Source organism: Bombus flavifrons, chromosome 18 (genome assembly GCF_040668555.2).
Source record: "Bombus flavifrons isolate JBK064 chromosome 18, iyBomFlav1_principal, whole genome shotgun sequence".
NCBI classification, from domain to species: Eukaryota; Metazoa; Arthropoda; class Insecta; order Hymenoptera; family Apidae; genus Bombus; species Bombus flavifrons.
Window position 1 is genome coordinate 4,985,134 of NC_138459.1, and position 12,721 is coordinate 4,997,854.

General features: G+C 31.0%; 2 protein-coding genes across 3 annotated transcripts; one reads left to right on the forward strand and one right to left on the reverse strand.

The window, feature by feature from the left end:
- Positions 1 to 343: 343 nt before the first annotated feature.
- On the reverse strand, positions 344 to 1,582 carry LOC138189068 (cytochrome b5). The gene is made up of 4 exons (XM_069131221.1): positions 1,355 to 1,582; positions 945 to 1,073; positions 780 to 853; positions 344 to 494 (listed from the first exon to the last, which is right to left on the reverse strand). The coding sequence occupies exons 1-4, from the start codon at positions 1,472 to 1,474 to the stop codon at positions 458 to 460; spliced, it is 360 nt and encodes a 119-aa protein (XP_068987322.1). The 5' UTR covers positions 1,475 to 1,582; the 3' UTR covers positions 344 to 457.
- A 5,056-nt stretch (positions 1,583 to 6,638) lies between these two features.
- On the forward strand, positions 6,639 to 9,607 carry Atac3 (Ada2a-containing complex component 3). Of its 2 annotated transcripts, none has more exons than XM_069131218.1 (8): positions 6,639 to 6,982; positions 7,378 to 7,480; positions 7,558 to 7,716; positions 7,785 to 7,982; positions 8,050 to 8,386; positions 8,470 to 8,745; positions 8,868 to 9,100; positions 9,186 to 9,607. In XM_069131218.1, exons 2-8 carry the CDS (start codon positions 7,418 to 7,420, stop codon positions 9,441 to 9,443), a joined length of 1,524 nt encoding a protein of 507 aa, XP_068987319.1. In that variant the 5' UTR covers positions 6,639 to 6,982; positions 7,378 to 7,417; the 3' UTR covers positions 9,444 to 9,607. The 2 variants fall into 2 exon arrangements, with proteins under 2 accessions (XP_068987319.1, XP_068987318.1); XM_069131217.1 differs by having other exon boundaries at positions 6,640 to 6,982; positions 8,823 to 9,100.
- The last annotated feature ends 3,114 nt before the right edge of the window (positions 9,608 to 12,721 follow it).

Below are 12,721 nucleotides of genomic sequence, written 5' to 3' on the forward strand. Positions count from 1 at the left end.
TTATTTGTAGGCTATATGTGATTTTATCTTTTACATTTTTTCTTCTTTAGTATTGTCTGATTTGTTATAAGTTTTAGTTATTATCGAGAATTAATGTAGGCATGAGATAAAATGAACGACAGACAGCAAAACGAACAATATTGTAAAACAGTTTTAGAGACAAATGAACATTCATTCACGAAATTCATTGATTGATTCATGTTTTTTATTCGTATACACTTAGCATGCTGCCAACGTGAGTATGTACTTTCGATTCTCTCGACTTTCGCATCGAATAGAAGCTTTAAGAGGCGATTTTTTTAAACAAACTTGTACGTGATAATTAAAAAAAAATAATAATTCCTTCTCTACATAGCAATTTATAATTAGCTCTATATGTATATTGGTAGTATAAAAAGGAATAAAATAAATTAATGTAATTTAATCAGGAATGGATTTTTCCAGTTATTTCCTTGTGTCACGTTATACATTTGAAACATAATACTGATAAAAACCTGCAAAGAAAAATTATTTTGTTGTTAATATTTATATGTAAAAAATACTTCTCCCTCCTCCCTCACTCCCTCTCTTTCTCTCTCTCTCTCTCTCTCTCTCTCTCTCTCTCTCTCTCTCAATCTCTCTCCCTCTCCCCCTCCCTCTCCCTCCCTCTCTCTCTCTCTCAATATTCTATTTACAACTTATCATAATTCATGTTATTTTACTATTTCTCTAATAATTTGTTCTATTATATTACTGTAACATTTTAACACATCTGTGACTTAAAAAAAATTGTTTCATACCCTCTCTTGTCTCTCTGCGTTTCCATTTTAGTGGAGATCTTATTCTCTTTCCTTCTATTACTTATTTTATCTTCCTATAACGTAAAATAAATATTTCGACGATTGTAACTACTTATATAAAAGGTATAAAAAGATAATGCGAAAATATAAATTATATATTTTTACCTCCACCAATTCACCCACAAGCAACGTCTTCAACATACGTTTTGCATCTAAAGAATGTCCGAATTCGTCGAATGCACGTGTTGCATCTTGTCCTGCATACTCTTCCAATAACTCTTTTCCGCCAGGATGCTGAAATCAATTTTAAAATTTTCATTAAGATTTCCAGCACGAAGAATTACTCCTAACGCGTTGAAAAATATTTTCAATTTTAATGCTACAAGTTTCTCAATTTCCCGTAAATACCATATTGCAAAAACATTATTCAAAGATTTCTTCTCCTTTTCCCTACCTTATAATTTATAATTAAATAAATGTAATTACGATTTACTTTATTTTTCATTTATTTTGAAGATATTTAACAATCGCTTTTGCAATCTTTTGTAATTCTCTTTATATCTTTGCTCGCTTACCTTATGTTTGTAATCGGTCACGTCATATACTATATCATTAATGACGATCCAGAGGCTCCCTTCGTTTTTTCCATCGTGTTTCGCCACTTCTTTCAACGAATATCTTGGTAGTTCGTTCATTTTTGATAATAAATAAAGATTAAGAAATAAGTTTCAAAGTTTTCTTGTCTAATGAATTTAATTAAACAATTTCAGAGAGATCCATCCTCTTCTAACCTCAACTGTTGAATGAAGGAATATCAGTTAGCGCGATTGATTTTGAATGAAACAAGGAAAAAGTACACAGACGTGATCAACTTCGCATATACGATAAATCAAGATAACACACGTCACGTCTGAGAGATTGGGAATTTCAAGAGGAAAACTTATATTTTCAGTTTTATCTATGTTGTGTGCTAGGAAATTCGATTAACTAATCTGACTCTTTCGATGATTTTGTAACATTTTTTTTTGATTAACTGAGTACTTCCTGTACTATTTTTTATACTTCTTTAATTTTCTGCTTATTTTATCTGCCTCATAATTTTGTTAACATTACGCCTTTAATATTTCGTTCTTCTTCTCATTAACACGATTAACCAAAAATTAACCAAAATTTTAATTAATCACACAGTGAAAAGTTCTTTAATCAAAGAAAGGTAAAACGATATTCCGAATACTTCGATAAAAAATGTATATTTCATAAATTTAATGTACGTTTATAAATAATAATACAGTATAAGATTTCGAAAATTGGAAAAACTCGTTAAGAAATGAAAAAGATGTAAATTATGATACTCTGATGCAGCGATGATTTTATGTTCTATTTAAGTCGTGATAAAATAAGATTACATCTGGATTTTGTTATTGAAACAACAAATATATGTAATCGACGAATATACTTAATGTAATAGATAACAGAGGAATGTTACTGATGACTAAACTCAGTCGAATTTTATACGATCTATTCTTAAGTAATATTTCTTGTTGATAATTTACTGTTATATAACTACTATTGATGTGAAATAATTATTCTGAAGAATCGGAGATCATTATGAAGATTTACGTCATACATATATGTATAATCTTTACAATAGGAAATACGACACGAGACACAGTGAAATATTTGCATTAAAAACCTGATAAAAGATCAGTTACTTCGTTTATAAATTTTTGGTTCTTCGAAAAAGTTAAATATTTAAAAAATAACATATTCATGATATTTTTTTCGTTGTAGGTTTATTCTTAAGGTAATTCAATATTTTAGAATTTCGAGTGATTCTTGAGAATTTAAAATATTCTATTTATCATAATTATATCATAAAAATATACAAGAGTAGAAGATCTAAATAGAATTGTTTATTTATTATTGTTAAGGTATGGAGAGAATTTGAAGAGGTATTACAAAGAACTTTATTCGAATATTCACATAACTTTGCTCGCCACGTGAGTTACTCGCCGGAGGCCTAGGGCACGAGATTTCACACTGCGCATTGCTCTCTTTTACGTTCCCTCACTCTCACTACAATACAAATGTACTATACCAATGTAAATATGAAACCGGAATTTTTGTATAGAAAATACACGTTTATTGTATGAAAATGATTAAAAATATTTTATTCCAAGTATTGCCCATCGCTAGCTATACATTTTTCCCACCTGTCTGACAATTGGTGGATGCCACGCCAAAAAAACTGTCGCTCTTTTGAGGCAAACCAGTCATCGAGCCATTTTCGTACATTTTCGTAAGAAGCGAAGTGCGTGTCCCATCGATGCAAATAGTAATCGGACGGAGCCAAGTCTGGTGAGTAAGCCGCGTGCGAAAGTATTTCCCAACTGAACGCTTCGATCGTTTCCTTGATCGGTTTTGCTGTATGTGATGGTGCATTATCATGAAGCAAAATTACTTTGTGTTGCCTTTTTTGATATTCTGGTCGTTTTTCACGCAAAGCTTGATTCAAATCGATCATTTGTTGTCGGTAGCGCTCGGTATTAACGGTTTCGCCAGGTTTTAACAGCTCATAATAGATCACGCCCTTCTGATCCCACCAAACACAGAGCATTGTCTTTCGTCCATAGCGATTTGGTCTTGTAGTAGATGTCGGTGGTTCGCCTGGAGCTACCCATGATCTTTTACGCTTAGGATTCTCAAAATATATCCACTTTTCATCGCCGATCACAATTCGGTGAAGAAATGACTTTCTTTTGTATCTGGCGAGCAGCATTTCGCAAGTGGTTTTTTGGTTTTCCTGCTGTCTTTCATTCAGTTCATGTGGAACCCATTTTCCCACCTTCTGGATCTTTCCCATGGCTTTCAAACGTATGGAGACGGCTTCTCGTGTCACGTTTAATTGATCAGCGAGTTGTTGTTGCGTTTGAGCGTCATCCTCATCCAACAATGCTTGCAATTCGCTGTCTTGAAACTTTTTCGGTGGTCTTCCACATTCTTCGTTCCTCACGTCAAAATCGCCACTTCTGAATTTTTTAAACCACTCAAAGCACTGTGATTTACCAAGAGCATGCTCACCGTAAGCTTCGACAAGCATTCGATGCGATTCTGCAGCAGTTTTCTTCAAATGGTAACAGAAAATCAATGCTGTCTGCAAATCGTAGTTTCCAGGCACAAAATTTGACGTGTTCAACGCTATTACAAACTATGCTGTTGTATGAAACTTGTATTGTTCTGAGTCGAAAATTTTTGTGAGATGTCAACAAAGACTTTTGGCATCAATGACGCAGTTTAGTGATAACTACATTATCAGCTAGGGCCATCTATAGACAAATTCCGGTTTCATACTTACAGACCTGGTACATTCAACAATTACAATTAAATTGTATTTTATAATGATAATTCAATTATTATTTAATAATTATAATTTATTGATAGTAATAATTATTTAAATAATAATAATTTTGTTTAGATATTCTACTCCTGTATCAGGTAACTTTTCATGGTAAATGATATTTGTAAATGAGCTACGATTTACAAATATTCCTTTAAAAAGTCGACTGATTTTCAAAGATGAATTTACTTCTGCTAATTAATGAAATTCTTTATTCAAAGAAAAATTCAATGTAAAGAAGTTGCAATAATATTTGATCAAGAAACTTTTTGAACCCTACGCTATTTTAAAAGTAATGTCCCAAGAAATTTGCAAACTGAGTGCAAACTAAAAGATTGTGATAACGAATGTTATTAGTATCCTTATTCAATGATCTTGATCATTCTTACTGACTAAATTCCGAAAGAAAGAAATACTATCAATTTACAATATCATTAAATGATATACATATGTAAATTTCCAAGCCAAGATAATTGTGTTCATAATATAATATATTAAATAATTTTTGGATATAAATAATCAGTAATAAATAAAAACGATTTTTTATTTAAATAATCTTCAAATAATTAACATAAATATTCGTTTAAAAATATCGAAGTAGATAAAATTACGAATATACATATATCATACTACAACACAGAATAAAAAAGAATAAAAAAATTCTAAAAACTAAAAATGATAGTAGTAAGATAAGATAACAATAGTTGGAGATTAAATAGATCAAATATTAATTAATCACGTAAGACTGCCCTAATTGGGATATCGCTAACCTGTACCATATTACCCTTTTTTTTTAGCTTTATCATTAATTTCTGTTAACGTACCCAGGGACGAACTGGAACCTAAATTTTTACTGGGAGATTATCGATATGATCGATTTTTACTGGTCCTGCACTTTTAGTTCATTAATTAAATTTTATGTACAGCGATTACCAATCCCTACCGACTTTCCAAGCTCTCCAATGGGCATTTCGGCCCTGATGTCTAGCATACATGTTTTTTCATTGTTTACGACAATTAGAAAGAATTTACTGCTATAACTTTATCCACATTGTTCTTGGTACAAAGATTAAATTCTACGTAGAACGGCCTCAAATCTCTACCAGCCCACCGAGAATTTTTCCTAACTCACGAAACTTCGCTTCTGATAGTGCCATATAATTTATTCTTTAAAAATTAATTTTTACATATTTTTCCACCGAAAATATCAAGATCATCTTAACTCAAAAAATTTAATTTGTTCCGAATTTTATTAAAATTCTTTTAATAAAACTCTATTTTTTTGCTAAGTTTAAGATAATATACATACATACATTTTATATGATTTATGTATTAATCTCTAACATTTTTGCATTGATTGTGCTACTACTGCACTGAATCGATAATGTCACATGCGATACAAAAATGGTATGGAGAATCAGGTATCTTCTAAAACGTGAGACACGAAAAAGCATTGGATGTCACGATGTCATCACAGATGTCACGTCTATAACGTACCTCATTGATGATCATATACGAATATGAATATATTCTATAATACCAACTATTCAGAGGATTTATTACCCCCTCTATAAATTATAACGTCGTATGAAGCGTAATGTGGAATAAATTACAACCATAAACAAGACATAAAATTTATGTCTTGTCTGTGATTCCAGCCATACCTTTCATTTATATAAATACATCAAAGTTATGTGCATCCTTTGTGTCTATATACATATATTTTCTCCGCATGATGATTGCATGATAAAATGTATAGATTGTGATATTGGGTTAATTATAGGACGAATTGTAAAAGGAAGGATCGGAATGTAAACAGCATACTAGAAGAAGAGAAAAAAGAATAAAAGAACGAAAAGTTATAAACTAAAAAGGATATGAAAAACAAAAGTATTATTTCAGGAAAATTAATAAATACATATTTCAGATAAAGTATTACTAACAACGTTTTTAAAGTATATGTTTAAAATGAACGATTTACACAACTTTCATTGCATATAAAATGTTAGGAAACGGCGTAAAGACAAACAGAACACTTTCTGACTTTTGATCGCATACTATGTAAAATGCATAATTTTCATGTATGTGTATATATGGATATATATATATTCGAATATTATTTGATTATTTAGATACAAATGATTAGAAAAATTTATATAAGATTAATGCCAAAGTTCGTAAGCAAAACATACATATATGTAAATGTTCGTCATATCATAAATATTTATTACATTCATTTAATCAAATGTTTTGATTTCATACAATTTATTTATTATATAGCTAATGAATGTTACATTTTACAACAATTATTCCGCTTTTTTTATCTATAATTATATAAATAAAATTATTATACAAATAGCCATGTACATATGCTATGTATGTATACAACTGTGAGTAAAACTTTACAACGTAACCTAATCTTACTCGAATTTAATACACCTAACCTGTTTAATGTAAGATACTTTTCACGTGTACCACAATGTGGCGCTGTAATACGCTCTATTTAACATATTTGACTACTATTCAGTATCATTTCAAATAAAGTAATTAAAATGCGCTAAAAAAATTACGACTTTACATAAAAGGATACCTCTAACCACAAAAATACGTCCAAATTGATATCAAAAACTGCTTAGAACAATGATAAAATTGTATTAGGAATGGCGCCAAGGTGTCGCCATTTTCATAAAACTTTACCAAGACGGTAAATCGAGAAGGCTGAGGGGAGGAACAATTCCTCAAAGTGAGTGTGTGCGCTCGAAAATTGTTGGAAAAATTGCTAAAAAGCAAGAATAATGTACTGGTCGTAAGTATAACTTTCTTCAATGTTATTTACAATCGACTTGAATCGCTTTTGGGCACAAAACACGGGGCCTATGGCATGGGACTTCCGTTTAATGAACAGGAACAGGAAGTTCCTCACAATCTGAAATGGCAAAATAAAAACATCCTGTACTGAAGAAAATTTTGAAAAATATACATGCTACGTTTCCGAACAAGTAGGCAAAAATAAATAAATCGTGCTAATTTTATCGAATTGATCTTCAAATTTTAATTTGTCGACCTACTTTCGATCCCGGCACTTCAAGGTCGAACAACACTGACGAATTACTGAGTGAAAAATGGAATGGTCACAACTAGCCCTTTTTATATTAAAACAAGTCCCAATGATATCAATTATTATGGATCGTTTGATTTTAGCGTGCATCAGAAAGAAGGGGATTGAGTTAAATATACAAAAATGCAAGCTGAAAGTATTTGCACTAATGATATTGAGGGTCTGGACTCAGACACCCTTATTCCTGTATGTATAATTTCATATAAATCTGTTTCATATAATCATTCTTTAGGCATATTGTTTCATCTGTAGATACTTTATAGGTTGAAATTCTTTCCTGTGATGTATCTCATCGAGCACGTTCTCAAGATGCCTTATCAATAGTGGAATTAGGAAAGCAGTTACTTTTTAGTGCAAAATATGGGGATACTGACAGTGTCCGTGACCTAATGTGCAGAGGTGCACCATTCACTACGGATTGGGTATATATTTTCATAATAAACTTCTACAGTTATATAGTAATTCATAATGAAATAATATTTTTTGACAGTTGGGTACAAGTGCATTACATTTTGCTGCACAAAATAATCATACAGAAACTGCTGAGGTTTTACTTAGAGCAGGAATTTCACGAGATGCAAGAACAAAAGTGGATAGAACGCCTTTACATATGGCTGCATATGAAGGCCATCATCAGATGACACAGTTACTTCTTAATTATGGTGCAGATGTCGATAGCAGAGATATGGTAATTAACATAAAATCATAAAAATAAACTTCGTGTATCATATATTTAACGCAAAAAACATTTGCAGTTAAAAATGACACCTTTACATTGGGCGGTAGAAAGGGAACATGTAGAAGTAATGCATGTTTTATTAGAACATGGAGCAGACGCAAATGCAACTAGTAAATTTGACAAAACACCAATTAGTCTTGCATTAGAACATGATAGGCTAGACTTAGTAGACATATTGCAACAAGAAAGAGAAATTGTAGGTATTAGAGCACATCAACAAAATCAAGCAAATTCAGCAGAACTTGAAGTAGCAACTCATAATTTAATACAGTTAGAATCTGAAAGAGAGGAAGAACAACAAAAATTTGAACTTCCACAGCAAGACTCACAACAAAAAAAAAAGATTACACAAGGTATATCACTTAATATTTTAATCAGTAAGATTTTGAATGTCAAACTTGATTAATAGTACTACTACTTTTTATTAAATATCTAGTGCAAATGGGAAAAAAGCCACGAATGATCTTTCAACAAATTCATGTTGGACCAAATGTTGATGTTGATCGAGAAAAAGAAATCGAAGGTGTGGATGAAATTACTGATACAAATAATATTAATAATAGCAAGAAACGTAAAGATATTACAACTATTGGGGGAATCAACAAAAAATTTAGGTTATTAGAAGCACATGGAATCACAATGATACCTGTAGATAATGACTCATCTATTGTTGAAAATGCAATGGAAAGTGGAAGAACAGTTGTTTTAACTGGTACAAAATACTTTAATGAGATGTACATTTTGCTATACATATTTATATTTATCGACATCGATAATTTATTCTTACAGAAGCAGGTAAACTTGCTCTAAACTTAACAAGAAATTCTTCAATAGGAATGAAACGACTTCATGTAGCTGGAAAGAAAGGAACTCCTAGGAAAGTGATAGCAATTAGAGCAGATCAAATTTTAAGTCATAATACACCCACCCTCACATCCAGAGGACCCAATATATTGAAAAGATCTTCTGTGGATAATAAAGCTGGAAAATTGTTTATTTCTTCAATTTCTAGTACTACGCCTGTATCAACACTTACACAATCGAAAAACTTAATATCTCCATCAGAGGTGTGAAATCAGATATTAAATGAAAACAATCAGATTAACACATGTTTATAACTTTTATTATATTCATGTTTAATGATTTTAACAGAGTAAAATCATTAATTCGCCCGCAAAAATGACGGAACCAATAATTTTACAATTAGACGATGATATAGAAGAAATTGTCGAAGATGATCCAACGCATAATAATGAACCAGTTATGGATATTGCGCTACTGAATAGACAATTAGCAGAAGCACGAAGACAAGCAGCTGAGTATCGTAAACGGCTTCAAAAAAAAGAGGAAGAAGCTGAAATATATAAACAGCAACTTAAAACTATTACAGCGCAAAGGGCATCCAAGTGATTTTGTATAAGTAAATATTTTATCTTAAGTTTCATTTCTTGAGCCCTCCTTTATATACAAAAAATATCTTCCCTGGCTTTTCAGCTTTGTACAAGATTTCATTTGAAAACTATACTCTAATATTTTAATATACAGGGTGGTTGGTAACTGGTGGTACAAGCGGAAAGGGGGTGATTCTACGCGAAAAAAGAAGTCGAAAATATAGAATAAATTTTTTTTTTTTTAATTTTTTTTTTTAATTTTTTTTTTAATTTTTCCATCGAGACAACGATCTACAGTGAGATCCGTTATAACGAGACGCGATAAAGTGCACGCGTACCGAGCGAAAATTCAAAGTCGATTTTCTCGAAAACAAAGCCTCAAACGAAAAATTTTTATTCTATATTTTCGACTTCTTTTTTCGCGTAGAATTACCCCCTTTCCGCTTGTACCATCAGTTACCAACCACCCTGTATTTTCTCATTGTCTTATCAAGGCATTATAGTAGTATTTATACGAGCTTCTCGTTACTAACTACTTACTTTCGTATAGATTATTTTACGGATCTACAAGATTCTTTAAATCGGTATTATTAATACTCTTGATTTATATCAGAAAACTGAGTCGGTCGTATTACAGGGCATAATCCTATATTATTTAATATATGCATGCTTTCTAAAAGCTGCATATTATATGTGTGCGTGCGGGCCTGTGTGTGCTTGCGCACGCATGTGTGTATGTGAATGCGTGATTAAGTCTGATTTATACAGTACACAAATGTTTTTTAAAAATAAATGTAAATATATACAAAACATCAATTTGCTTTCCACATAATATCTTGCAATTGATTATAATCTCTTTCATAATATGATATTACTACCTTCAAAATATTTCTTAAAATTAAATTATACATTCATCACACTAATAAAAGAAACACTTCATTTATTGTTTTAGCTACATTTATTACAAATTACTATCAGTAAACAGTATTTTCTTCATTCTCGAAATTACATCATTTTCCCGCTAAACACATTTCTAAGCAATATTAAGAAAATAGTATAAAAATAAATAATACTACAATAAAATACGTTTTTAAATTGTACATGATCTATTTTATATATAGTGAATTTTTATATATATTTTAAGGTTACATAATAATTATGAAATTATTCTATAATGTCGTTAAATAATTAGAACTATATGAAAAATAAAACAAATAGGAGATTTCTATCAAAATAAAAAGTTCTATGAACAAAATTTGAAATAATGTATATTACCTGTCTCTTTATATTTTCTAAAACAAAAATGCTATAAATATTTAGTAGACAAGAAACATCGTATATATCACTTACATATACATATATATAAATCAGAGGTACATAATGATTCAAAATTGTAGTATATTGTATTGATTAATTATAATTAATTTTCGATCAGAAAAAACAATATTTTTTATGAACAGTTTATCGAAAGCATAAAATGTGGAAAGCAAATATAAATATAAAATAGAGTCTGATTAACAAATGTATTTACATATTATTTCGATAACTACTGTTATCGTTCTGTATATTTTCGTACAAATAAGATTTCATTTCAAGTATTTTATCAGTAATTCCTAGTTAAAACATAATTCAAAATTATGAATAGTTACTTTGTTTATTTAACAGTCTATATGGTGCTATTTCGAATGAAATCCTAAATAATTGAAACTTCTAGCTTAAGAATGGCAAATAGAAAAATGTACAGCAGACAAAAAGAAAGTAGTCCACTCAGGTACAAATGACGAAGTGCAGAATGTATGAAAGAGAATTAACAAGTGTCAAATATTATTGAATCCAACAAATTACATAATATTATGACTTTTTAATATATGTTGTAAATATAAACGTTTATATAATACAATAATGATAATAGAAGTTGTTGATGCAAAGTTGTAAACTTTCACTCGAAAATAAACATTTTATATTTCACGAATTATTCGTTTTGTTATGCTATTCAATACCGAATAGATACAGTAAAAATAGTTTTATAAAACGTGATTCAATTTTTTTAACGATTCAATAAACATGGTGTATAAACATAGACGTATATATAATATATACCGAATAATTATTCAAGATATATTATACCATGCTTGTACGAATTTGATACAATTAAATTATATAAAATACGAAATGCACGTGATAACTTTGCAAAATTGTTAATCAAAGTTTATAATTTCACAAAACAAGCATATAATCGATAATCTTGTGAAAATGTCTCCCGCGCTATCGATTTGAAAGTACTCGTGGCAGCACCGTCTACCACAAAGTTTCATATTTTAAAAACTTTGTTTATCGATCTGTTCAATGGATTTCCGTTTCACCTCCTGTTGAAAGGAAGGAAACTATTGCTCGGAAATATTCTTTCATCTACAATTGGAAAAATACAATTTAAAAATAGTCGTTACGACTAAAAGGACATTTTTACCATTTACTTGTAACATAATGGTGTCGACAAGGAGTCTTGTCTCTACGCTGCATATAGGTATACATCGCTCGTGTTTCTGACTCTCGCGATCGATCGCAGCAGTCGCACAATCTCAGCTTGCTATGAAACGTCGGCGTGTTTACTGTGTTTGATGTATAGCACCATAGAGTATAAGGCCATGTAAAAATTACAATAAACGGTGTGACAGAATCTAAATGGAGTAGAGTACACATGTTCGTGTGCAATTCGTTAAGAATCGGGTTTGTTTTTATAATTCGTTAAATCCGCGAGTGTCCACGAGAGGAACGTAATAGATAGAAAACAATAATTCCATTTCCTTTGGTTAGTCCTAATTAATCGAATCGTTACTCCCGCTGTTCGAAATTATACGAAACTACGCAGAACTACGTCATTGAGCGACAGCGTCGGTCGGGGAAACCTTGAAATGTGCGTTTGACGTTCTACCGTAAACTTTTCGCGCTCTTTCAATATAATCGAATTTCAATGGTACCACCGAACAAATGGACTGTATAAATAGACAACTTATGCTTATTGGAACGGTAATCCGATACTAGACGACACGACAAGCAAATCTAATGGAGATAGAATATAAAAAAGTTTAGTTAAAGGATATAATTCCGTAGAGATGGCTTAAAGCTTGGCAGGTACTCGAGTACCGCGCCATACGCAGGTTGAGAACCCTCCAAATGTTTCGTAGCCCGGACCTGAAGGCGATGTCCAGTGCGCCGTGGTGCAAGGAAGGGGGCTGTTTTCATTGTCATTGTGGTGGTTATTATTTCTGCGCTGCTAATATACCCTGTGATTCGACA